Source organism: Nanorana parkeri, unplaced genomic scaffold, assembly GCF_000935625.1.
Source record: "Nanorana parkeri isolate BGI_ZX_2015 unplaced genomic scaffold, ASM93562v1 scaffold772, whole genome shotgun sequence".
In the NCBI taxonomy this organism is placed as follows: domain Eukaryota; kingdom Metazoa; phylum Chordata; class Amphibia; order Anura; family Dicroglossidae; genus Nanorana; species Nanorana parkeri.
Genome location: NW_017307040.1, coordinates 462,822 through 490,142, shown reverse-complemented (window position 1 = coordinate 490,142; position 27,321 = coordinate 462,822). Strand labels below are relative to the sequence as shown.

Sequence of the window (27,321 nt, the reverse complement as noted above, 5' to 3'; positions counted from 1 at the left end):
AGACTGTAGAGGGACGTGCACAGCACCTCTGTCTGGAGACCCGCCCAGCTCACCAATGGTTGTCAGGAGCTAGGCGGGACGCTCACCTGGCAACCAGTGACGTCAGTGAGCTGGGTGGGACGCCTGCCAGAGCTTCACAGGTTTCTAAGAGCTCACAAGTTGCTAGGAGCTCTTAGCAACCTAAGATGCTCTGGCCAAAAAGGTGGCAGATCTGCACCCCCTCCTCCCCCCCCCACACATGACCTAATGAGATGCCACTTAAGACAACTACCTCAAGCTACCTTATTATAGGGACGGTCCTGATTACAGGTATTAACCCCATACAATATTTTTTACTAATGTGGCCCATTTTTTCAATAATGTATTCAGATCAAACAAATATGCATCGCCCAGCAAAGTTTTACTTTAATTTTTGCCTAAGCAATTACAGTCATCATGTTTCTGAACAGCTCCAACTCTCTTACCTCGTCTTCCCTGAACTTCCTGTCCAGTAGAAGATCACAAGGGACAGAGCAGACTCCAGAAGCCGTCCTTCTTCTAGCTTAGAGAACGAAAGATAGAGGAGGGAGCAAAGTGGAGCGGGGAGCAGGGAGAAGCTTGCCTTTCTGTGTCTGTGTGTTTGTGGAGACACACACAGCTTACTAGCACACACAAGGGTGGCTCCATAGCTCCATAGGACCCAGCAAGGGAAAGGAGCCACCCTAACACAGGAAATCAGCACCAGTGCTCAGGGGATCAGCTGATTTTTTAAACATCAAGGAGCAGCGTCCATTGTAAATTATTTCATCAACTTACAAATCTTTTGACTTTAATATCCCTTTAAGCATTATATTTTTTATTTAACAGGAGGTCCGTCCTTTGACCCGTTCAGCAATTTAAATGGGACCGCGAAAGATGATTTCTCCGAGTTTGACAGCCTGAGGTCTAAAGTATCAGGTATGTAGTATGCAGTATGTTTTCAATCTTACATTTTATTCTTTCATTTTTGTACCATTTAGGCAGTGGTGGACCTAATAACCAAAGGGCCCTGGTGCAAGATTTTATCTTGGGCCCCTTGGGGGGGTGGTGCGGGAGCCGATCACACTGGTAATCAGCCCCCTCCCCCTCCCCCCCAGCGGTCTCTAATGTTGCAGTGCAGTAGCGTGCTGTACTTACCTGAGACCCTGCAGAGCACACCATAGATCCTGCATAGCCCACCTGAGACTCTATATGGTGGGCTCTGTAGGGTCCCAGATGGGCTGGTCTGGTCGTCAGGGTCCCTTTCCCCGTACCTCCTCCCAACTCTTCTTACCTGCTGCTGCTAGGTGCCGGCCTCCTCCACCACATCCCCTGTCACCTCTGCCATGCTGCCACTGGTACAGCCGATACCCATGAAAGGGGCCTCCCTGACATGGGTACCGGCCATACCCCTCTTTTGGCGGTTTAGAATATGTGACTGGTGACGTGGTCACGCGTTTTAACGTAATCCCGCCCAGTTTTTCGGTGGAATGTGTGACCGCCAATAGGTGAAGAATTCCAGCGCTTTCCCAGCTGTTCCAGGGCAGATCGGCTTCACAAATCGTATGTGCAGGAGAACCGAGCTGCCCTGGAAAAGCTGATCGGTCCTGAAATGTCATTTCTCTCCGACTGCGATATCACATTCCACTGCACTCACAAAGTCGGATAGAAGTGACATTTGAGGATCAATCAGCTGTTCCAGGCAGATTCTCCTGCACATGCGCAGTGAGCCGATCTGCCCTGGAACCAGTGGCATGGCGGGGGGGGGGTGCGGCACGCACCCGGGTGACACCATTGGAGGTCTGACACCAAAATGGCTGACAGTAATTTTGGTGTCACCCCCTCTAAAAAAATCAGGCACTCGATCATGGACCGAGAGCCCGACAGTTATAGGGGAGAGAAAAGGGGAATGGCGGTATACCTTTTCCCGCCGGGTGAACGTCCCCGCCGGCAGCTATGAATAAGATGGCCGCGCATGCGCGATGGCATCATCACGCACGTGCGATGACATCACGGCGTGGTGTCACCCAGTATTCACTCCGGGTGACACCCGGCCTCGGCGCCCCTGCCTGGAACAGCTGATAAAGCATTGGAATGCTTGACCTAATGGGCAGTCACACATTCCACTGCTGTAAAACTGGGCGGGATTATGTTAAAATGACACGGTCGCACATTCCAACGTAGTCACAAACTTTGATAGAACACAGCCCTGATGTAACCAGTAAGCTGGCTCTTGGGAGGAGTGCAAATATCAAAATACCTTGATGGGTGGGAGTCAGTCTGGGTATTCCTAAGTAGACTGCATTTGCATGCTAGGTAACCCCCTTATGTGATGCTGAGCCGCCATGATTGAAAGAACTGAAATCCAATGATAAAAGGAAAGGCCATATTGGGCAAAGAGCTCTATGATGCTGGACGTCCTCCAGTCCAGAAATGAGGCGGGCTCTGCCTGACTTGCTGCAGTTTCTGATGCACACTGTAAGGTTGGAGTTCATCTTCAGATTGCCAGCTTTGGCTAGCGATAACAATTGCTCGGATGAAAGGCCGTGTCCAGCGAATGTGCAGTTATCAGAGGATTGATCCCGGAAATGTCTGAATTACTGCTGTAGCTTAATCTGTCTTTCTCAGGGCTGCAGTATTTACTCCAAGCGAGGTTATGAACGAAGTCACGGTCGTGTTTACTTTGGCTGAAATGGCACTCCAACTCCCATCATGCCTCGGCCTTGCGGTGGAGGCACAGCTGCACAGACTGCCTGCGGTTGATTAATCCAGCAGTCGCGTCGTGAATGGAATCGCAGATGTTTCGCATCCAGAACATTCCACTGGCAGTCCGGCTGCGAGGATTCCTGGTTTCCTCTCTTCCTTTTGTTTCTATCTGCCTGGAGAGGCCGTGGTGAAATGTGATGTATCCCAGGTGCCTGGGAGCGGAACATCTGCTGGAATAACTGGCATAAGATGGAGGAACTTTGGATGGAGCGCGCGGGGGTCAGAGGTCACACATGTGCACAGGCAGACATATGGAGAGGAAGAGGCTGCTACCTAAACCTGCGCAGAGGAGGAAGACGCCTCATTTGTTCCTGTAGTGCACAGCAGACGTACTGCTTAGATCAGCAGTGGGCAACTCCAGCCCTCCAGCTGTTGTGGAACTACAAGTCCCATGAGGCATTGCAAGACTGACAGTTACAGGCATGACTCCCAGAGGCAAAGGCCTGTTGGGATTTGTAGTTAAAGCACAGCTGGAGGGCCGGAGTTGTCCACCCCTGGCTTACATTAGTCTGTCCTCTCTCCAGGACCTGCTCTGTAGCTGTGCTGGGGGATTAAACTCCGCTTTCTTAAAGGAGAAAGACTTTCTGGGAAACCAGCCATTCTTATCGGGTCTTTACAGCTGGAAACTGCTTATGACATGAACATAATTTAAAGCAGAACTCCGGCCTTCAGTCTTGCTCAGTTGTACCGGCTCCTCTCCTGGACTGAAATGTCTTACTCTAATATCACTGCACACTGGGAGCTCCTCACAATGTGCATTAGAAGCTGCAGCAAGTCAGACAGAACCGCCTCATTTCCTGGCTGGAAGGCATCCAGCATCATCCACTAGACATGTGCGATTCGTTTCGTTCCGAATCGAAATTCGGACGAATTTTCGGAAATTCGGACATTCGGATGTATCCGAATTCCAAATTACAGATATAACGAATGCAAACGAATCCGAATTTTCGTTTACGAAATTCGTTAGCGGTAGTTCGTTCGAACGTTCGTTTTCGTTTTGTTCGTTGGAGCAAAGTGACATTAGAGAAGGAGAAAAACATTTTTTCCCCCTCAAATGTCACTTTGCTGCAAACGAACGAACGAATGACCGAAACGCATAAGAAACGAAACCGAAACGAACGTTCGAACGAACTACCGCTAACGAATTTCGTCCGAATCCGAATTGACTTTCACACCCGAATCCCGAAAAACAAAATAACACAAATCCGAATCAAAACGAAACTAAACAAATTTTTTGGCAGTGCACATGTCTATCATCCACTGCTTTCCTCCCCAGCCTGACTGTCCCTGGCCCGCCCCTTTCATTCATTGGATTTCAGTTCTTTTAATCATGGAGGCTCAGCATCACGTGTGGGGGTTAGCTGGGGCATGCATACAAATGCAGCCTGCCTGGGAAAGCTCACTCCAGCAGACTGACATCAACCCATCAAGGGATTTTGATATTGGCATAACTCCTACCAAGAGTCTGACCCCTGAGGGCTGAGGCAGGGTGCTGCGATGTTCCAGCAAGCTACATACAGCCCCATGGTGGCCCTTCCCACCAGCCAAGATCAGCCTGCATTGTATGGAGAAGCACAGAGACCCGGCAATGGCTTGCTGATGGCTTAGCTGAGCGCGGTCCCAGGCCACACCCACTTGGACTTTTGATTGCTAACAGTAACCTACTAAAATACAAAAAACAGGGAGTTCAGTAGATTCACAATGCTTGTAATCCCGCCTCTTATTACCCCCTGTGCCATTTATTAAGTCGGTGGCCTGGTAAGAATCTTAATTTCTTCATTTAAAGCTGACATAAAACCAGTCACTAAAATCTCATGTTTCACGTCAATGTCATTCGTGTATCTATGGGCAGATTACATGGAAAAAACAGACGCAGCACGTCTCTGCTATACATGCACATTGCAGTGTGTCTTGTCTCTTTAAAACACAACAAAAAAATACCTGTTGATCCCACCAGAAATTTAGTGAGGTCTTGAATTGATTTGCGGCACAATAGAGCTCCCTGCTGGACTACAGATTTCCTCCCCCTTTTCTCACTTACATATCTTATATATATATATATGATGATATATCATTACCTGGGTGGATTCTGTAGTCTCAGACAGGGCTGACAACGGCACAGGATTTTAGCAGAAGATGCAGCATTGTCAGCTCAAACAGGAAGTGAGGAGCTCACTGAATTTCTGGCAGGATCAACAGGTATTTTTCTTTTGAGAATTTTTGTTTCTGAAATGTAGAAAACCTCCGGCATGGCTGACTCCATTTTTTTTCTCCCCCCTTCTAGCAGATTCCATATCGACATTGCCGTCCTTACGCAGTGGTACCACCAGTCCGGACCTCTTTGACTCCCAGCTGGTGGCCATGACCACGGGCAAACAGGCCATCGCTCGCAAAACCCCAGAATCCTTCCTGGGATCCAACGCCGCCCTAGTGAACCTGGACACACTGGTGACGATGCCCACGCCGCCCGCCCCTACGTTTAACCCCTTCTTGGCATCAGGTACATCTCATCATTATTTTTTTAGGCTGGTATTATTATTTGACATTTGTGAAAATGCTATGAAAGAGCTGAAGGAAGGAAAGGCATCCCCCTGACCTCTGGCAACCAATCAGAAATCAGCTCTGTAGGGTACGGCAGAATCCTGTAGTCTCATTGATTTCAAGGGCTTACTAGACACTTGATTTCTGAGTCATTGACCTGGAACTGGTATGCAAATCAGAAGTGTGTTCATCACTGCAAACTTCCTGGCAGATTCAAAAAGAACATTTTCTGCTGTTTGCAGACATTCACCCGGCACATTCACCTCCTTTATGAATCTTATTATATGTGATATTTTATCATGGAAATCTGATAGATAATGCAAATTAAGGTTGGAGAGGGTGAGCGAGCGAGAGCCAGCATGGCTGGTCCTCAACAGGGGTCAATGAAATCAGTGTTTGCCATCCAGCAAATGGGAAGAAGCAGATGGTGACCGCAAAGTGTAACATTGGCTGTAATATAGATACGACCGGTCACTTTCTGCTCCATCAATACACCCATAAAAAATGTAAAGACCCTTAAACTGATCCTAATCCTCAAACCTAACTCTCTCCCTTGTCTTTTTCTTTACTGCGGCCTAACTCTGACTATACCTTCCACCCTAGTATATAATCCCAACCATACATTCCACCCTAGTATATAATCCTAGCCATACCTTCCACCCTAGTATATAATCCTAGCCATACCTTCCACGCTAGTATATAATCCTAGCCATACCTTCCACCCTAGTATATAATCCTAGCCATACCTTCCACCCTAGTATATAATCCTAGCCATACCTTCCACCCTAGTATATAATCCTAGCCATACCTTCCACCCTAGTATATAATCCTAGCCATACCTTCCACCCTAGTATATAATCCTAGCCATACCTTCCACCCTAGTATATAATCCCAACCATACATTCCGCCCTAGTATATAATCCTAGCCATACCTTCCACCCTAGTATATAATCCCAACCATACATTCCACCCTAGTATATAATCCTAGCCATACCTTCCACCCTAGTATATATTCCCAACCATACTTCCCACCCTAGTATATAATCCCAACCATACCTTCCACCCTAGTATATAATCCTAGCCATACCTTCCACCCTAGTATATAATCCCAACCATACCTCCCACCCTAGTATATAATCCCAACCATACCTCCCACCCTAGTATATAATCCCAACCATACCTTCCACCCTAGTATATAATCCTAGCCATACATTCCACCCTAGTATATAATCCTAGCCATACCTTCCACTCTAGTATAATCCCAACCATACATTCCACCCTAGTATATAATCCCAACCATACCTTCCACCCTAGTATATAATCCCAACCAATACCTTCCACCCTAGTATATAATCCCAACCAATATCTTCCACCCTAGTATATAATCCCAACCAATACCTTCCACCCTAGTATATAATCCCAACCAATACCTTCCACCCTAGTATAATCCCAACCAATACCTTTCACCCTAGTATAATCCCAACCAATACCTTTCACCCTAGTAAAATCCTAACCATACCTTCCGTTCTAATATAACGCTAATTATACCTTCTGCTCTAGTATAATCCTAATCATATCCTCCAGCCTAGTACAATCCTAACTGTATATTCCCCTCTAGTATAATCCTGATCAAACCTTCCACCCTAGTATAATCCTAGCCATACCTTCAGCTCTAATATAATGCTAATTATACCTTCCGCTCTAGTATAATCCTAACCATACCTTTCATCCTAATCTAATCCTAATCATACCTTCCACTTTAGCCTAATAATGATAATACCTTCTACTCTAGCCTAATCCTAACCATTCTTATTTTTGCATTTTCCTACTCATGCATTCTGCCTATTCTGTTCCTATTTACATTTAACCAAAACTTGTACCTCATTCTAACCTTACCATCTGCTCTAACCTAATTTAAACTAAACTCTCTTCCCTCGCCTTATCTAAACTATACCCTCTGCTCTAGCCCAATCTTAACCATACCCTCTGTCCTAGTTTATCGCAAACATGCCCTCTCATTCATAACCATACTTTATGCCCAAGCCTAATCTTAACCATACCCCCTGTCCTAGCCAGATCCTAACCATATCTTCCACCCTAGCCTAATTCTAACTCAATTCCCTACCTTAGCCAAATCCTAACCGTACCCTTTGCCCTAACTGAATCCTAAACATACCCTCTGTCCTAACAGAATCCTAGCTATGCCTCTGTCCTAGCATAATCCTACACACACCCTTACCTAGCCTGATTTTAACATACCCTTGAAATTTGCAAATCCTTGCTATACCTTCTGACTTAGTCTTCCAAGTCTTACTATACCTTCTGACTTAGCTTAAACCTAACCTTACACTTTGCTCCAGCCAAAACCTAACCCAACCTTCTGCTTCAGCCTAATCCTAAACATAGCCTCCGCCTTGTCCTAGCCTGCCTTAACCCCTTCAGTTCTCTGTCTAGATGAGAAGATGCATCTGTGTGAGGTTTGCAGATGTGGTTTTCAGTGCAGGGCAGGAATGTGAAAGCTGCTTAGCATAAGTAGCATGTCCAATTGACCCGCTGATGTGCTGGTCTGGGAATGTACAATGCCCTCAGTGCCAGCAGCTGCTGGAAGCAAGAATCCCCAAAGTGCTTAATAACTTATGGCAGGTGCAAAGTCATTATACAGCGCAAAGACTATTTATTGTAGACACCCCGATATTGTGAAACTTAGAATGATTAGCATTGATGGAGAGTTTAACAGTCAGAGAGTGACACAGATTCACAGACAGAGATGGCACTGAGCTGATGCTCAGATGAAGCTGGGTGAACATCCTTGTAAAATTAGATTCTATTAGACTCCATTACTGTAGAAATAAACCATGCCCATCTTTGTAAACCATGCCCACCTTTGTAAACCATGCCCCCTTTGTAAACCATGCACACCTTTGTAAACCATACTCCCTTTGTAAACCATACCCCTTTTGTAAACCATGCCACCTTTGTAAACCATACCCCCTTTGTAAAGCATGCCCGCCTTTGTAAACCATACTCCCTTTGTAAACCATGCCACCTTTGTAAACCATGCCACCTTTGTAAACCATGCCTGCCTTTGTAAACCATACCCCTTTTGTAAACCATGCCACCTTTGTAAACCATGCCCATCTTTCTAAACCATGCCACCTTTGTAAAGCATACCCCTTTTGTAAACCATGCCACCTTTGTAAACCATGCCCATCTTTCTAAACCATGCCACCTTTGTAAACCATGCCCGCCTTTGCAAACCATGCCCACCTTTGTAAACCATGCCCACCTTTGTAAACCATACCCCCTTTGTAAACCATGCCCGCCTTTGTAAACCATACTCCCTTTGTAAACCATGCCCGCCTTTGTAAACCATACTCCCTTTGTAAACCATGCCGCCTTTGTAAACCATACTCCCTTTGTAAACCATGCCGCCTTTGTAAACCATACTCCCTTTGTAAACCATGCCCGCCTTTGTAAACCATACTCCCTTTGTAAACCATGCCCGCCTTTGTAAACCATGCCCCCTTTGTAACCCATGCCCGCCTTTGTAAACCATACTCCCTTTGTAAACCATGCCCACCTAAACCATACTCCCTTTGTAAACCATCCCGCCTTTGTAAACCATACTCCCTTTGTAAACCATGCCCACCTAAACCATACTCCCTTTGTAAACCATGCCCGCCTTTGTAAACCATACTCCCTTTGTAAACCATGCCCACCTAAACCATACTCCCTTTGTAAACCATGCCGCCTTTGTAAACCATACTCCCTTTGTAAACCATGCCGCCTTTGTAAACCATACTCCCTTTGTAAACCATGCCGCCTTTGTAAACCATACTCCCTTTGTAAACCATGCCCACCTAAACCATACTCCCTTTGTAAACCATGCCCACCTTTGTAAACCATGCCACCTCTGTAAAATCTGTCATCATTAGTGCTTCATGTAATGTTTTGGTGGAGAAATCTTAACTTACAATGTTCACTTTCCCTCAACGTAGGAGCTTCCTATAGTAAATACCGGCCACTACGTCTCTCTCTCCAGATGCAGCATTGCAGGGTGACAGGTCTTGTATGCCCCCTTCCCTAAAGTTTTCTGCAAATGGCCAATATTGGGAGGACCTGCTGAGTCCCACCTACAGCTCTATTCTCTGCGGAGAGTCCTATCTTGTATAGCAACAGCATTTGGTAAAAACGCCGGAGCATTACTTTACAAACCATCTGACCGGTAAACATTTCCTATATATGAATCTCAGCTCTGGGATGTCCTAAAACTTATAATCCGCCCTCCAATCGAGTCCCCTTCTGCAGGATTTACATACATAGGCTTCACTGCTCTCTGGTTTCACAAAGACTTTCTAATTGTCTGTGGCACCCGGCCAGGGCCTCTTAATTCCAGAGAAAGTTCCTTTCCTGTGTTTTTCCTGTGTGTCTGGAAATCGGAAATGACCTGTTTACTTTGGGGATTCCTGAAATACCTTGCCGCTCGCCCCCGCCCCTTCTACTCACAGGGATATAATAAGGCCTCTCACAATACAGACACAGCTACAGGAACTTCCCAGCGTTGCCCAACCATCTCTATTGCGTACATTAACTTACTGATCAGTCCCTGGACCGGCCACAACCTCCGTGCCCTTTCTGGATCATCCTATTAGGACAACGTAAAGCCCACAGGCCAGTTTTTCAGATGACTGCACAATTTGGCAAAAATGGCGAATTGCGCAAAACAATGTGCAGTTTTTTGATGAATGATCATTGCTGGTTATTTGCGTTATTAACTGTCGCAGATATCATTTGAATTGTAATTGACAATACTTCAAAAAATTGTATTACAGTAGAAGAATACCCTAGGGGCCCATCGACTCCCATTATTTCCTATGTGGCTGGTTCACATGTATGCACTGAAGGTAAATGTGAAAGGGAAACTATATGGGCCCCTTTATGCATGGGCATTACCAAGCATGCTGCACGCACACTGGAAATTGTGAATCCAGCCTGAAGAATTAATTTACCTTGCTTGTATCATGAACAATTATATATTTTTTGCATCTCACGGCAGTCCAAAGTATTACAGTGGTCACAAGAACAAAGAGGTGAAAGGGATCTTCCAATGGGGACACTGCTCTAGTGACTACCGTCTAAGAGGGGATTCCCCCTTACTTTGTAAAGGTTTCCACTCACTTCCTGCTGTGCCTCTGGGACAGGAAGTGAGAGGAGAGCTCCCTAAAAAGAAAAGAGACAGCAAAATAAAATTACATGTTCTAACCAATTTTCCACTTTTTTGTTGTCACCACCATAACTAATACTGCAGCAGCATCGCCAGCATGTAGTATAGTAGCAGCTAGTTGGTTTACGTTTTAACTGCTGGATATGTAGCAGGAGTGATTCGGGTGGCTTTAAATGTGTATATTAACTATCCAATAAAAGAAGAGTAGATTTGGTTTTTATCTCTGTCTGTGTCTCCTGTAGGGACATTCACCCTCTCAATGAATCCTAGTGACCATTGACACCAGGACATCGGGGACATTCACCCTCTCAATGAATCCTAGTGACCATTGACATCAGGGACATTCACCCTCTCAATAAATCCTAGTGACCATTGACACCAAGACATCAAGGACATTCACCCTCTCAATGAATCCTAGTGACCATTGACACCAAGACATCAAGGACATTCACCCTCTCAATGAATCCTAGTGACCATTGACACCAGGGACATTCACCCTCTCAATGAATCCTAGTGACCATTGACACCAGGACATCAGGGACATTCACCCTCTCAATGAATCCTAGTGACCATTGACACCAGGACATCAGGGACATTCACCCTCTCAATGAATCCTAGGAGACCAGGTAAGAAAGTGATAGGAAATCCCAAATTTTACAGCTGTCACCAGAACAGAATAAGGGGAAATCTTACAATTGGGACGTTTGTTCTGGACCAGCAAGGTGTTGCTAGCTCAGTGGCAGAAATGCTGAGGAATCTCCCTCGCCAGTGAGGAGTGACTCCGTAGGCCATTTCAGGTTACCTATGATGTCACACATGTATGATAAGCTGTATATACTTTGCGTTTATCTTTGTACCCAATGGCAGCTTTTATGAACCTCCTATATAACTGCCGATTGAAAACAATAGACTCTATGTAGTCAGGTTTGGTAGCCAGACCCCATGTGATCAAGGCTGGGAGCTGGGGAACAGCATTTTATTATTTTGAATGACATGAAAAAGGTCTCCAAAATAAGAGTTTCGGATTTATTTGAATTTTAAAGAAGAACTCTGGGAAAATCACAAACTTACCTTTCCAGTGGGACTACCCTCACAATGCAAGGGTTAAGTGCTTGTTTTGTCTCAAATTATCAGATTTACTTACCTGATCCTCCTCGGTCCCGTGGCAGGCGGTACTCATCTCTCCCCCCGGCTATTTAATGTCCCTTGGTGTCCTCACGTCTAATGCAAGTCAATGGACCTGTATAAGATGTGATGATGTTATGGGTCCTTAGAACGCTGGAACCCAGGGAAAAAGAGGTTGCAGGGACCAATCTAGCAGCCCGGAGGAAGATGGTAGGACTGGGGATCAGGTACGTAATTCTGCTTTATTCCATCCCTATACAAAATGAGCACTTAACCCTTGCAGTGCATGGGGTAGCCCCAGTGCAAGCGAAAGGGTGCCCTTACACAAGGGATGTCCAAACTGCGGCCCTCCAGCTGTGGTGGAACTACGAATCCCATGAGGCTTTGCAAGATTCTCACAGCCACAGATATGACTCCCGGAGAGAGATGCCTCATGGGATTTGTAGTTTCACCACAGCTGGAGGGCCGGAGTTTGGACATCCCTGCCATACACTGTGCGAATTTCAGCTGTTTTGTGAGGAAGTGCCCGAAATTCACACAGTGTGTGCCGCTGTCAGCACCCTCTCGGTCAGCATCCCTCGAACAGCTGATCGAAGGAGCTGGCCGGAAAGTCTTCGTATGATCAGGGCCGGCAGCTAATATATGGCCAGCCTAGGTTTGTGATTTTCCCGGAATTCTTCTTTAAAGCCAGTTTTGTTTTAAATATTTTTAATATAGAGCGTGGAAGGGATAGAACTCCTTGATGTTTTTTTGCAGTCCTTGCCCCCACTATGGAGATTCCCTCTCACTTCCCATTGGGACTTAAAGTGCTGGGAAATCCAGTGGTGGCACGAGCTGCTACAAACCACTTCTGTACTGTACAAGTACTTTAAAGTTGAACTCCAGGTACATAGTAAATACAATGCTGCATTATTTGTCTTTTGTAACATGCCATTCGTGTCTTTTTTTGAAATGCAAGTACCTGAATTTGACTTGGTATCAGCAGTTTCATGTTTCTGTACAGCAAACCTCAGGCCGGGAGAAGGAGAAGCAGCACAAAGAGCCAAGGAGTTGTGCTGCAGTGTATTGACAAGAAGCATGCTGATAGGCAGAAAGAGCAAAGTGGCAGAAAGATGAGATCATCAGTCTGCTGCTTTTGCTTTCACTGTCACAGGCTGGGGGAGGGACTAGACCTGTAAGTGTTACTGAGATCTAGCAGACAAATACCAGGTCTCCTACACTGCCAGAGGGCTGTGCTGTGTGGCAGAGCTATGTAAATCTCAGTGCTGGATGGATGTGAATGCAAATCCTTTTGCAGGTATAACAACTCTCGTATATGAATTTCTTCTTTGCATTCAGCTGTAAGTTCAGGTTTAATCTGCGCTCAAACCCAGCGCCAGCCACACTAATGAATTTTGCCTCTTCTCTTCCTAGTACAAACTGCTCCAATAGCTGCTCCCGCTATCAACCCCTTCCAGGTCAACCAGCCTCAAGCGCTGACCCTAAACCAGCTGCGTTCCAGCCCAATGATGGGAGTCGCATCGTCCTTCAACAACATGCCCGCTAACGAGGCCTCCATGCCACTCCCATTACTCGGCATGTCAACGCTGCCCGCGGTACCGCCAGCAGGGATGAACATAAACATGGCAGCCACCTTGCCGCATCACAGCACTGCCATCCCTCCCTCAAACGCCCAAGCCATGAATGCCACCAACCCATTCTTGCTATGAAAGCTGAGGGGACCCGCGGACGCGGCAACGTACAAAATAACACTACAGAACGGAGTCACACCTCCCTGCTGATGTGTCCTTAACATCCTCCAGGTCCGTCCTGCAGGGGGATTAGGCCTGAGTCGACTTCAAGCTATGGAGGACACGTCCACGAAGTTTCACAACCAATCAACACGAGACACTCACCAAAGCAAGGCTTCGTCCTCCTGTCTTTTCTTAGGTCGAAATGTATCACCCTACTCCTCGCGGTTCAGCGTCTCTTGGTCACCCCGTCTCCATCGCTCACTCTTTTCCCAGGATGCTATGACCGTGTCACACCGAGATTTTATGTCATATAATAAAAGAAACAGCATAGAATGTGGATTTGCTGTAGTCGTGCCTGTGAGGAGATACTAACATTGGGTCTGCGGGTGTATTTCAAATTGACGAGTTGACCCGTTATATAAGGGAACGTGCGGTCGAGCGGAATTGACATGCGAATGCATTGTGTGCCTACAAGAAGAAAATAAAAATAAAAACTACGCAGTTGTTTTACCCTTTTAGATATAACACGTCCACGCCTCGATGGGTTTGAGTTCTTATGTAACAAACGAAAAAAGTGACAACAACACACTAATGGACAAGAGCTTGAAGCAACGGTCGCTCCAGACTTTTGTCAGCCATTTTGCGAAGGAAGGTGTCATCCGCAGGACTGCAGCCTATCCTTTCACTGCCTTGTGTCTCCGTGACGTCACATGATCCGGTGAATCGATAGGCTGAACGTTTGTTTGGCTGCTGGCGAAATGGCTGAGCTGCTGTATGAGATGTAATCTGGGCAGTCAAAATGTTTGAAATAACTCTCACCATCAAATAAAACACAGTTGTGTCTATAAAGCTATTCTTTACGTCAAATAAAACCTATATTTTTATCACTTCGTCTCCCTCTTTGCTCTTGTGAGAAAATGAAAGTGCTCTGGGTGGTCTACGTAAAAATTCATGTGGACCTGTCCGCAGTCCATTTATTTCAACAAAAATCTTCCCATTCGATTATGAGGCTGATTTTATAAACCAAGCAAAACAAATGGCAAACGCACTCATTCATTTGTCTCCAGCTTTACAGCAAGGTGCACATGGAAGGGCCTTATAGAGTACCACAGCAAAAGGTTTCCCAGCACACTCACCAGCCAGCATGCAAAAAAACTTGTCTCACCGCTAAGGTTAAAAACAGAGGTTCTAGATACACGTCTTCTGCAGAAATTGTGAAAGCCGCACAGCCGCGCCAAGGCACCTCTATATAGTGCGGTCCTAACTCTAAACTATGAGAGCCTCCATCTTGGAGATCAAATTGTGGGCAGGTTTGCCGGAATTTTCTGCAGAAGGCGTGTATCTAAACCTCTGTTTTTAACCTTTGACATTTGTTTTGCTTGACTGATTTGGTGCAGTGACGCATGGGAGGTCTCATCTGCCGTTGTGATGTGCGGGGTCCCTTGTGCGTCCCCGTGCCTTTAAGGGAGGTTGGCCTTCCTCCTGACAAACCTGCACCCAAATTTTATCTTTTGCTACATGTGCTCCAAGATGGAGGCTCTGATAGTTTTAGAGATAGGACCGCACTATAAGAGGTGCCTTAGCGCGGCTGTGCGGCTTTCACATTTTCTGCAGAAGAAGTGTATCTAAACCTCTGTTTTCAACGTTAGCGGTTTTTTTTGCATGCTAGCTCGCAAGTGTGCTGGGAAACTTTTTGCTGTTGATTTATAAACCATTCGCACAGCTTTTTACCGTGTGAATGAGTTTTGCTGCGCTGTATGGCCACCAGATGGAGCTGAGGAGAACAGGAAATTCCTATTCCCTCAGCTCCATCTACTGGCCATACAGAGCTATGAATCTCTTTCGCACAGCGATCTGCCCCTGTGTGTGTATTTACCGTATTATATGCATGTTATTTACCTGTAAAAGATTAATTACCTTGTGTAGACATCCCAAAGCCCTGAGATTGCTGCTGGGAACTCTGCCATCTTTGATGTGATGTCAGCAGCCCCAGCAGACTCAGAGCTGTCACTCAAGTCACACTATAGCAGGGGTGGGCAAACTGCGGCCCTCCAGCTGTGGTGAAACTACAAATCCCATGATGCATCTGTCTCTGGGAGTCATGCCTGTGGCTGTGAGAATCATGCAATTCCTCATGGGATTTGTAGTTCCATCACAGCTGGAGAGCTAGAGTTTGCCCACCCCTGCTCTATAGTATCCCCCTTTTCTCCTCCGGGCAGCTATATAAAAGGTTTTCTGTGCTTTTTCCTGCAGATTTTTTTGTTTGGTGACAGGGTCTCTAAGGCTTTCCATGTGTAGAAAATAAAGTTATGTAAGATGGTAAGTCGTTTAGTGTAGTGCTTTGGTTATTGTAGCTTTTTCTATGCACCCCTCTGATTTTGGTTTCACTTTGTTTACGAAGTGCTTCCCATCTTTGGAGCTACACACTGCCCACCCACCAGATACCTATTTAATGAGAACAACATCAATGATAACCGCTAAAGTGCTCACATTGGCCACAAGTATGGCAGGTGTTGTAGAACTTAGCTGCAGAGTGCGTTTTTTGCCCCGAAGTATGGAAAGTCAAGCGCTCAATAACAAAATGAAATTGGATTCGGGAGGAATAGAGAATAGGAAAAAAAAGTCCTTTTCAATGGCTTCACAGTTTTTTAAGACAGGTTCTCTTGTAAAGGTACTTTTTGGGGGTTTTTTCAATTTACAAAAGCCCGGCTCCTTAGAATTACTAAACATGTTCTAAACATTAGTGTCATATCCCAGCAGCTAATAATGTTAGTTGCTTGATTAACTTAAAGTATATCTAAAGTACACTGCCCGGACAAAAAAAAAAGGTCACACACTGTAATATTTCATTGGACCGCCTTTAGCTTTGATTACGGCACACATTCTTCGTGGCATCGTTTCGATCAGCTTATGCAATGTCTCAACATTTATTTCTGTCCAGAGTTGCATACATTTTCTACCAAGGTCTTGTAGTGATGATGGGAGAGTCAGACCACTGTGTAAAGTCTTCTCCAGCACATCCCAAAGATTCTCAATGGGGTTAAGGTCTGGACCTTGGTGGCCAATCCATGTGTGGCAATGATGTCTCATGCCCCCTGAATCACTCTTTCACAATCTGAGCCCGATGAATCCTGGCATTGTCATCTTGGAATATGACCAATGTGCCGTCAGGGAAGAAAAAATTCGCTGATGGAAAAACCTGATGGTTCCGTATATTCAGGTCGGCAGCTGACCTCATTTTTTGGGAATATAACATTGCTGAACCTAGAGCTGACCAACTGAAGCCCCCCCAGATCATAACACTTATCCAATAAAAGGCTTTTTCCGATTTGTTTAGCTAAATCCAGTCTGACTCTGTTTTTGGGGGGGCCAGGCAATGTATATCAAAAGCCATTGCTTTGCCTATGCAAAGAATATTCAGATTCCTGCTACCGGAACCACAATTGGTGCTGCCACTCAACCTCTACAATGCCAATACACCACTGATTACCTGTGAATTGGGATAGATGATCATCCTTGGACAGACAGCCTCCATCCGGGGGCGATCATTTGTCCCTAACCGCAGGTAACTGACAATGTCCGATTACATCCAAACAGCCGTGACCGTCATCCTGTCATTGCTTTGCATAGGCTAAGCAACAGCAGCTATTTGCACAGCAGCTATTGGTTCCAGCCACAGAACTCTAAAAAATGTTGCCCCCAGAACTCGGAAATAGCTTTAATTGCTGGTGTGAATGGGGCCTAAGCTCTCCTTGTGTACAAGCAGAGAGCACAGGAAGGGGTAGTGATTAGCACTTCTGCCTTACAGCACTGGGGGGGAAGGGGCCTCAGGTCAAATCCCATTCTGGACACTATCTGCAAGGAGTTTGCATGTGTTTCCTCCGGGTACTCCGGTTTCCTCTCACACTCCAAAAACATGCTGGAAGGTTAATTGGCTCCTCTCTAAATCAGCACTGTATCCATGTGACATGGGGCCCTCAGATTGTAAGCTCCTTAAGGGCAGGGACTGATGTGAATGTGCAACTATGTAAAGTGCTGCGTAAATTGTCAGCACTGTATATTAATAACTGTAATACATAATATATTTAGCAGAGAGCAAAGGAAGCGAAGTTTATTGTTAGGCTTTACATACTCTTCAAGATGCTGAAGCTAATAAAGATTGCGCAGGGCTAGGCTGCAATACCAATCACAACCACTAGATGTCATCATTGTAATAGACAATATACAGTACTGTAGAACAGGGCAGCGTACACTAATAATATCATTTTACAGGCTGGATTATGTCAAATGTTTTATGGATAAATGTGAATATCTGAGAACATTATCAGGAAGGATATTTTAGGAAGCTCAGCAAATGTTTTTGTTAGCTCAGAGTATGACAAAGAAAAAGATAAAGAAAGAACGTATGTAATGTAGAAAAGAACCCTATGGGCAGGGGCGTCCCTAGCCTTTTCGCTGCCAGAGGCAGCGGGGGTTGGCTGGTTGCATGGTTAGATGGAGGGGTGGGGTTGCCTCCACCCAGCTCTGGCTCTAGCTGACGTCCTGCCCAGCTCCTGGCAACTAAACCCTTCACTGATTACCAGGAGCTGAGCAAGAAGCCAGCCAGAGCATCCCATGCACCTAAGAGCTGAGTGGAGAGATGTTTACGGCCCTTACACATCAGAACTACGTCCCTTGCCCTTTTGCTGCCAGAGGAGGCGGGGATCGGCTGGTTGCATGGTTGGAAGGGGGTGTGTGGCGTCCACCTGGCTCTGACTCTGGCCGGCGCCCCGTCCAGCTCCTGGTATCCAGTGACGTCACTGGTTGCCAGGAGCTGAGCAAGCCGCCGTACAGCGAATACCAGGCTCCTAAGAGCTGAGTGGAGAGATGTTTATGGCCCTTACACATCAGAACTATGGGCAGCGGCGTCCCTAGCCTTTTCGCTGCCAGAGGCGATGGGGAGTAGCTGGTTGCATGGTTGGATGGGGAGGATGGCCTCCACCCAGCTCTGGCTCTGACTCTGGTTGCCAGGAGCTGAGCAGGACGCCGTCCAGAGAATCCCAGGCCCTGCCTATGGGGTTCATTTAAAAAACAGTGGTTGCAGTGGTGCACGCTGCATAACAGAGCGCAGGTAATGATATTTGCTCTTCGTTATACATGAGCCCCGATATATATATTTTTTTGCTGGTATACACCCTCCCCAGATGGAAAAAAAAGGTAAAAACAAGTATTCCATGGGAAAAATGAACAATTGTGTATAATACACAGCGCTTTAGAAAACTGTTACATGTACTTTGACATCGGATTGTGTTGCTGTGATTCTTAGTTGGGTTGAATATACATTTCTCTTTGTACAGTAAGCCTGATTACCGGGCCATTAGCGGGAGGCTATTGATTCACGGCAGCAGTTAAGAGTCGCGCTCTGTAATTGACAGCAATTTCTGCCTCGCCTGAGGGAGCCACTTAACATAATTCTCTGCGGGTGCTTTGAAGGAGCCGCGTAGCGGATCGACCACAGCTTCATACGCGTCCACTTCATGGACTTTGCTGTTAGAGCAAGGGTGGGCAACCCCTACCCTCTAGCTGTGCGTTAACTACAAATCCCAACATGCCCTGCCTCGATGAGTCATGCCTGTAACTGTCAGTCTTGCAATGCCTCATGGGACTTGTAGTTCCACAACAGCTGGAGGGCCGGTGTTACCCACCCCTGTGTTACAGGAATAGTAAAGCAGAACCAAACCTTCACTGGCAGAAATTTGGTTTGCTAAAACGCTCTGTACCATATACAGTTCCCCCCATAAAATCCTGTTTTCACCTTTTTTGAATCTTAGTGTTGCTGATCTCCTTCACTCTCTTTCAGTTACTTCCAGTCTACATGCATTTGCTGCAGCATCACCTACACATCATTGCTTTGGACTGGCTTCCTGAAGGATAATGTGCGTCGGCACAACCGCTCACAGTCTTCACAAGGTGTGCTTGGGACAGGAGGGCCAAAAGCAGGATTAGATTCGGGAGACAGTTGTCACTCAACAACAGGAAGTGCCTCAATGAAGGCCTTGGCGGCAGAATCGCCAGGTGCTATTTTACTGAAATATGCAGATTTTAAAAGATCAAAAACAACACTGAAAATGACATAAACATGTCAAAGTCATATAAGAGAGTTTAGGGATCGGGTTTACTTTGTGTTGTTTGCTGCTTGGACTCCAGGAAGGAACTGTGGCCAAAGGAGATGAGATCGCTGCACTTTGCATCACGGCCCCCTGGGCATATCTGCCGTCTACTAAATACTGCAAATTTACTGCCAGACCACATCTAGTATACACTGCACATCTGTGGTCTCTTTATCTGCAAGAAGGACAGGGAGGGGTTAAAGTTCATAGGAGCCATTTTCAACCAGGGTTTTGTGCGACCCCATGGAGGTTCCTTGGTTCCTTGAGCTGTGGCTGACTGACCTCCCAGTTGATGGTGCCGGTATGGTTCCAGGTCCAACACCACTTAGCAAAACCAGAATGGTCACACCAATGATCTTTTTAGCTGCCTGTAAAGGTGTCATTCAGGCCACAGAAGTACGGGTTGCATTCTTCCTACTGACCAGCAATGTAAGGGGCATTTTCCCTATTGACTACTGATTATTCGGTTTTAGTAAGTGTTCCCCGAGACCTGAAATGTATTAATAATAAATTTTTATATTCTGTATGTGTTTCAACCTTCTATGTTAGCTTTGTTATGGAGATTGTATTCTTGAACTATTAATCATCACAGTGAATTCTTCTTATCAGACACTAGATGGCGCCACTTCAATATACATACAAGTCATGTGTGTGTCTAGTGACGTTGCCTGTCATCAGCTCAGCGCTGGAAAAGGTCCAACACGGCCTATCAGTTCATTCCTAGTGTGGGCCATCGGTGTCACAAGGACTGGAGGTGCAGGAAAGTCTCCCCAATGGGGTCACAGAGAGAAACAAAAACCTGAGTTAAAATTAAATGAAATATAAACCTGCACTGATCCCGGTTTTTCAGTATCGAGTACGAGTACCGATATTTTTTCTCAGTACTCACCTATACCGAATACTGATACCAGAAGTCCCTTTAAGGATTAGCCGGGAAGCAAGGCGGTGTGTAATAACTCGCTGTCCGTCCATCTCCATGCTCCCTCGCCAACCAAGTGATGAGAGAGTATGGAGTCATCTTCCCGGCCAATCAGGAAGCCAGGGGGCTAGTCATTACCCGCCCCCTGGCTTCCTGAATAGACAGGAAGCCAGCTCCATGTTCCCTGGTGACGAGGGAGCATGGAGCCGGCTTCCCGGCAAAGCAGGAAGCTGGGCAGTGTGTAATGACTTGCTGCCCAGCTTCCTGATACCGGCAGTTCCGTTAACAGCATAGGCATCGGGAGCATGTGGGTGAGTATGAGTACTCGCTCAAATACTCAGTATCGGCACCGATACTAGTATTGGTATTGGTGCATCCGTAGTGACAACTCTATGTCCCTGTCTCCCAATTGTGCCCCTGCATTGTCACCCAGCCACATGGGATTCCGATGGAGACCACAAGCTGTGGTGCCAACACACATGCAGGCACAGTGCACTGTTGTCACCACCTGGAAAACCACCTTGAGAAATGCCATGCCGCCATTGCTGGAGTGCATGTAGACAGGAAGTGACTGAAAGAAACTGCCGGAGGTCAGCAGCATTGAGTGCAAGGAACAAGAAATAGTAGATGATGCGCAGTGCAGACATCCCAACTCTCCCGGACGCTCCGGGACTCTCCCGCTATCAGATAGCGGCTCCCGGCCGCCCGGGAGAGAAACACTTTCTCAAGGTTTACTCTGCAATCGAGCAGAGTAAACCTTTCCCTGCGATCGTTTTTTTCTTTTCTGACATTGGGAGCCGCGGCCCGACCGTCAGTCAGAAAAAAAGAAAAAGGCATACGAATGCATAGCTAGATTCTTATTGGCTATTGCACTTTGCAATAGCCAATAGCAAACTAGCTAATGCACCCGCCCACTGCTGCTGTCAATCAGCAGAGGGGGACCTGAAGTTTTCTATTAGGTCCTCTTCTGGTGATTGAAAGCAGCAGAAGGCTGGTGCAATAGCTAGTTTGCTATTGGCTATTGCAAAGTGCAATAGCCAATAAGAATGGCTGCAGGAATGGCTGAGGACTGCAACTGTCAGGAAAAAAAACCTGCAAATAGCAAAGAAGCTATTGCTTCCTGTGCTATCTGCCATCATTTCAGGGGGGTGCTCTCTCCCAGCCCCCCCTAACCCCCCTCTGCGGAAATTGCTTCTTTCAGGTTGGGATCCCTGGCAGTGCTTTAGCACTGTGGGTTTGGACTTGTGAAGATTTGAGAAGTATGTAGGATAACCTCTGTATGAGTAAATGATATAACGTCCTGTCACCGTTCAGTTCTGGGCTCCGTCAGGGAATGAGCGGAAGGATTCCGGGCCCCGGTGGGAAATGACTCAGTCACTCATTGATAGGCCGGATCCATTGCACTAAGCACTCATCCGGAACAATTGATGGGAAGAGCAGGCAGCTGTGAAAGCATTGATTATCCGGGCACAGCGTGGTGTATCTTTTACATCAGATCGCCTGGTTCCCCCGCAGCGATGGCATTATCACTCTTACAGCCTGATTGATCTGAATCCCGTAGAGCTCTTTGTCTGTACATACTTCTTTATTACTTCCATCGGCCCGTCTGACATTTCTTCTGCGATATAGCTTAGTGTAAAGCCACCCAAAGACACGAGGCCGACGTATGGAAGAGCTCAGATCTTCCACAGGCCATAGTGCCAATGTGCACACGTCCCTTCTGTCTGGGAGGAGGAACAGCGAATGGACACGTCCCTGTCATACCGCCAGATACGCAGATAAAGAAAGAATACTACCAAGAAACCGAAGTCACACATTTTTCACTTTTTTTCACCATTGCTTTTCTTCTATACCGGCCCTTTAAATAACAAATGCAATAGTGACTCTGCACAGTATAACTTCTCTTGTCCTATATGCCGGGTGTAATTCTCAGTATCTGTTCCTATTCTGTGTGTATGGACTCTGCACAGTACCACTTCTCTTGTCCTGTATGCCGGGTGTCATTCTCAGTATCTGCTCTTTTTCTGTATGTATTGACTCTGCACAGTAACACTTCTCATGTCCTATATGCAGGGTGTAGTTCTCAGTATCTGTTCTTTTTCTGTATGTATGGACTCTGCACAGTAACACTTCTCTTGTCCTGTATGCCGGGTGTAGTTCTCAGTATCTGTTCTTTTTCTGTATGTATGGACTCTGCACAGTAACACTTCTCTTGTCCTATATGCCGGGTGTCATTCTCAGTATCTGCTCTTTTTCTGTATGTATTGACTCTGCACAGTAACACTTCTCATGTCCTATATGCAGGGTGTAGTTCTCAGTATCTGTTCTTTTTCTGTATGTATGGACTCTGCACAGTAACACTTCTCTTGTCCTATATGCCGGGTGTCATTCTCAGTATCTGCTCTTTTTCTGTATGTATTGACTCTGCACAGTAACACTTCTCTTGTCCTGTATGCCGGGTGTCATTCTCAGTATCTGTCCTTATTCTGTATGTATGGACTCTGCACAGTAACACTTCTCTTGTCCTGTATGCCGGGTGTAGTTCTCAGTATCTGTTCTTTTTCTGTATGTATGGACTCTGCACAGTAACACTTCTCTTGTCCTATATGCCCGGTGTCATTCTCAGTATCTGACTAGGAGAAAGAGAGAGAGAGAGAGAGAGAAAGAGAAAGAGAGAGAGAGAGAGAATTGGAGAGAGAGAGAGAGAATTGGAGAGAGAGAATGGGAGAGAGAGAATAGGAGAGAGAGAGAGAGAGAATGAGAGAGAGAGAGAATAGGAGAGAGAGAGAGAGAATGAGAGAGAGAGAGAGAATGGGAGAGAGAGAATAGGAGAGAGAGAGAGAATGGGAGAGAGAGAGATAGAGAATTGGAGAGAGAGAGAGAGAATGGGAGAGAGAGAGAGAGAGAGAGAGAGAGAGAGAGAGAGAGAGAGAGAGAGAGAGAGAGAAGGAGAGAGAGAGAGAGAGAGAGAGAGAGAGAGAATTGGAGAGAGAGAGAGAGAGAATAGGAGAGAGAGAGAGAATTGGAGAGAGAGAGAGAGAGAGAGAGAATAGGAGAGAGAGAGAGAGAATGAGAGAGAGAATGAGAGAGAGGGAGAGAGAGAGAATGAGAGAGAGGGAGAGAGAGAGAATGAGAGAGAGGGAGAGAGAGAGAATGAGAGAGAGGGAGAGAGAGAGAATGAGAGAGAGGGAGAGAGAGAGAATGAGAGAGAGAGTAGATAGATAGACAGATAAATCTAAGAGATGCATAAATAAATACATATTAGATAGATGATAAGTAGATGGAAAGATATAGACAGACAGATACTATGATCTGTATCTACACAGAGCACCAGGTTAAGTTGGTGCAGAGCTTCATTCTCATCATCTTGGCTCTGGGGCTTCGTAGAACTTTTTGGTATTCTGGAGAGGAAGGAATCCTGCAGAGGAACAGAAGGGATTTTAGGAATGACGTGCAAACCGCGGCGGTGACTCAGCCCCAGTGTGAAATCCTGATTTCCCATTATCCTCGGCTCATACTGAAGAGGAGACCGAAAGTCATTCGACGTCCTATTCTTGTCAGGCGGCCATTAAACTCTGTATGTTTGTCAAGTGACGCGCTCCAATGACGCCAGGACATCGCTGTGCTCACTTGCTGCCAAAACAGAGCAAACAAAGACACAGTGCAGTATAATACCAGAGACAAATCTGCCGCTCCTCTCCAGGGGGAGATGTTGGGGGGTCACTGCAGAGATTACTTCCCAAAAATAATGCTTTTCTTTTTATGAGCCTGTAATAAAACTATGTAGTCTGGACAGTTTAGATATTAAAGGTTCCCACCAGGCAGATATAAAAGATAGAGATGAACGCTGCTTTGTATTTATTAACCACTTGAAGACCAGGTGTGTACAGCCCACCTGAGAGTGACCCTGCAGAGCCCACCATAGACTATCTATGGTGGGCTCTGCAGGGTCTCAGGTGGGCTGGTCACACACCTGCAGACCTCTTACCTGTCAGCCCCGATCCGCTGCCTACCTCCTCTGCCTCCATGGTCCTCCTCCGTCGCCGGGCCCCGCCTCCTCCTCAGTCCCCGGGCCCTGGCGGTCCAGCCTCCTCCTCCGCCGCTGCTGGCTGTCACTGACTCAGCAGCGGTTGTGGAGAGGAACGTGCCGCTGCACAAATCACTGACAGTGATCTGAACAGCGGCGCGTTCCTCTTCACAGCGGCCAGTGACAGCCAGCAGCATGAGATGCCATAGCGAGGTGGCCCGCACGGCATCAGGGGGATGTCCTGGCCGGCCTCCCTGTGTGCCTGGGTCGCTATGGCGATTGTTAAGCCACTGCTCCTTTTACTTCCTGGAACTCTGGCACATTTATTGGCAAGCCCCCATATGTGATAGCACAATGGAAGCGACAGGTTTTCTTTATGGAGACATCAGGCGTCTATAATGCCCCTCTGCACTCATTTATCCCTTTCCCCCCGGCTACAGCAGTCGGGGAATTACATTGCTGAAACTGGAAGTGACGAAAAGCTCACTGCTTCCGGTCTCATTTACTGCTTGGACGATTAGAGAATGGATGTCCACTGGCTGGCCTTCGTTCTCCCCACTGACACCCACTGTGGATGTACCGGATGCCCAGCGGAGCCCGGGAAAGATGGTGGTGAAAGGGGGGTAACAGGCAGGATGTCAGTGTACCTGTAATAGTGATCACTTCCACAAGAAAAGCTGACAGTCGGCTTAGGCAATGCAAACAAATTCCGGCTTCTATAGCATCCGAGACATTGTGTACAAGCCCGCACTGCTCTCGATGTATGACATACGTCGTTGGCAGCAAAAGGGTTAAAAGCCTTTACAGCTCATCAGTTTAGCGTTGATAGTGAATGATGGACCTAGAATTATTGTTCTTGCTATGGCATGCACGGCGATACCTTATAGGTGTGGTTTTCGCACACGTCTTAACATGGGTGGTCCTGGAGGTACCACCAGGGCTGGATTTCCCACAAGGCCAACGGAGGCCCGGCCTCGGGGGAATAGCAGGGAATAGAGGGGCAGCAGGGGTGTGGAATTCCTATCTCCCGATGCCCGAGACATGTAGTTCCGGGCGCTGAGCAGATAGTTTTCTACATTTAGCCTTGCTTTTGGCAAGCAGGGCTAAATGTAGAGCGGGGAAGCCGCCACTTGTTTTGTACAAGTGATCTCGGCGATGTCGCCAAGATCATTTGCATGCAGCCTGCAGGTCTGCCATTCTCCATTGGTGGGTGGGGTTGGCGGGTAGGGGGGTGCATTGAGGAACATGGCATTGGGGCAGCAGAGGGAGTAAATCCGGCCCTGGGGACCACCTGACTTCATAAAATTGAAGGAGCTGGTTGGAGAATTGACAGCGGCACAACGACTGCATCCAGTCAGATGCAGTTACTTTTCGGGTATTCAGTCAGCCGAGGGTTCTGGCTGTCTGAATTCAATAGCCGCTTCGGGAGATTCCTCCATCTGTTTAGCGTGGATGGGAAATGGTGTGATTTCCCTTGCACGGCCCACGTGGTGGAACAAGAGAAATCTACGTGTGTATGGCTACAGAGATTTGATGTATCTGACATGCAAATACGATGAAGCGTCTTTGGAATGCGCGTATATTACATTGTATATATTGACATTTGTATAATTGCATCCTTTTCACTGTGTTGGATGATATCATTTTCTATTTTTACCCCTAGAAAATGGAAATCTTAATTCCATACTTCGTCTACAATAAGTGCTGCGGTTTGACATTAATATAAATAGCTGTTGTGGTGATGTGTGTACGAGCGCCGGCCTCACCTGACAGCACACAAACACGGTGTTTTTCTGCTGGCACAAGCCTACACAATGAGTCACTCAGCGCCGGCCGAGGGGATGACTCATCTCCCGATCAAAGAAGCTTTTACTTACCGGGCTCGGGGAAAGGGGGGCGGGGCAAACATGCAGAACTGGTACTTGACAACAAGTCTAAACGTCTGACTTTGAAAATAACCAAGGCCACTCCGCTGCATCTATTCTTACTGCAGAAAGCACAAAAATACCCGCAGTATTTTTCCAATGACCGTGCGTTTGTTATTTTTAAAACCGCAAACGGCTGCAAAACGCATTCAGTAATGGTAGGCATGAAGTTAAGGGAAGCCGATTTCTTTTAAAGGTGGTTGTAAACATACCCCCCTTCAAAATGAAAACATTTAAAGGAGAATTCCACCTTTTGATTAAAAAAATGCGCATTTATCATTTTTTTTTTGCATTGGAGCCAGTAAAGTATTGCAACCGCGGTCAGTGGATCACAGGTGCAATGCTCTGGCTCCTGCAGACTCTTCCTCCTGCCCATGTCCGTACCGTGTCCGTACCGCGGACCGTACCGTACTGATGAGGCTAATGGACGCTTGTGACATGTTTCTTCAATAAGTAAGCAAAATAATTGAATGCTGGTGCAGCGGTGAGCAGAGAGGGGATGGATAAGGATGTAGTGGGTCAGCAGAGAGGAGGGAGGGAGGGCACTTTAAATACCCCTGTTACATTGGGGTCAGTGTAGAATCCTCCCTTACATTGATGGTCAGTGTAGAATCCCCCATTACATTGATGGTCAGTGTAGAATCCCCCCTTACATTGGTGGTCAGTGTAGAATCCCCCTTACATTGGTGGTCAGTGTAGAATCCCCCTTACATTGATGGTCAGTGTAGAATCCCCCATTACATTGGTGGTCAGTGTAGAATCCCCCTTACATTGATGGTCAGTGTAGAATCCCCCATTACATTGGTGGTCAGTGTAGAATCCCCCATTACATTGGTGGTCAGTGTAGAATCCCCCATTACATTGATGGTCAGTGTAGAATCCCCCATTACATTGGTGGTCAGTGTAGAATCCCCC

The 27,321-nt window shown here is 46.6% G+C and overlaps 1 protein-coding gene and 1 long non-coding RNA gene across 2 annotated transcripts in view; one reads left to right on the top strand and one right to left on the bottom strand.

Moving 5' to 3' along the window:
* EPN2 (epsin 2) overlaps nucleotides 1-13,702 on the top strand; it is a 40,757-nt gene extending 27,055 nt beyond the window's left edge. Inside the window, exons 6-8 of the mRNA XM_018564688.1 lie at nucleotides 847-936; nucleotides 5,048-5,263; nucleotides 13,067-13,702. Of these exons, the coding sequence (XP_018420190.1) occupies nucleotides 847-936; nucleotides 5,048-5,263; nucleotides 13,067-13,362 (602 nt within the window). The 3' untranslated portion in view covers nucleotides 13,363-13,702. The remainder of the gene's footprint in view (nucleotides 1-846; nucleotides 937-5,047; nucleotides 5,264-13,066) is intronic.
* A 312-nt stretch (nucleotides 13,703-14,014) lies between these two features.
* The window catches only part of LOC108793679, an 18,627-nt gene continuing 5,320 nt past the window's right edge, over nucleotides 14,015-27,321 (bottom strand). Inside the window, exons 2-3 of the long non-coding RNA XR_001941656.1 lie at nucleotides 18,132-18,135; nucleotides 14,015-14,200 (exon numbers count right to left, since the gene is read on the bottom strand). This is a non-coding gene — a long non-coding RNA (uncharacterized LOC108793679). The remainder of the gene's footprint in view (nucleotides 14,201-18,131; nucleotides 18,136-27,321) is intronic.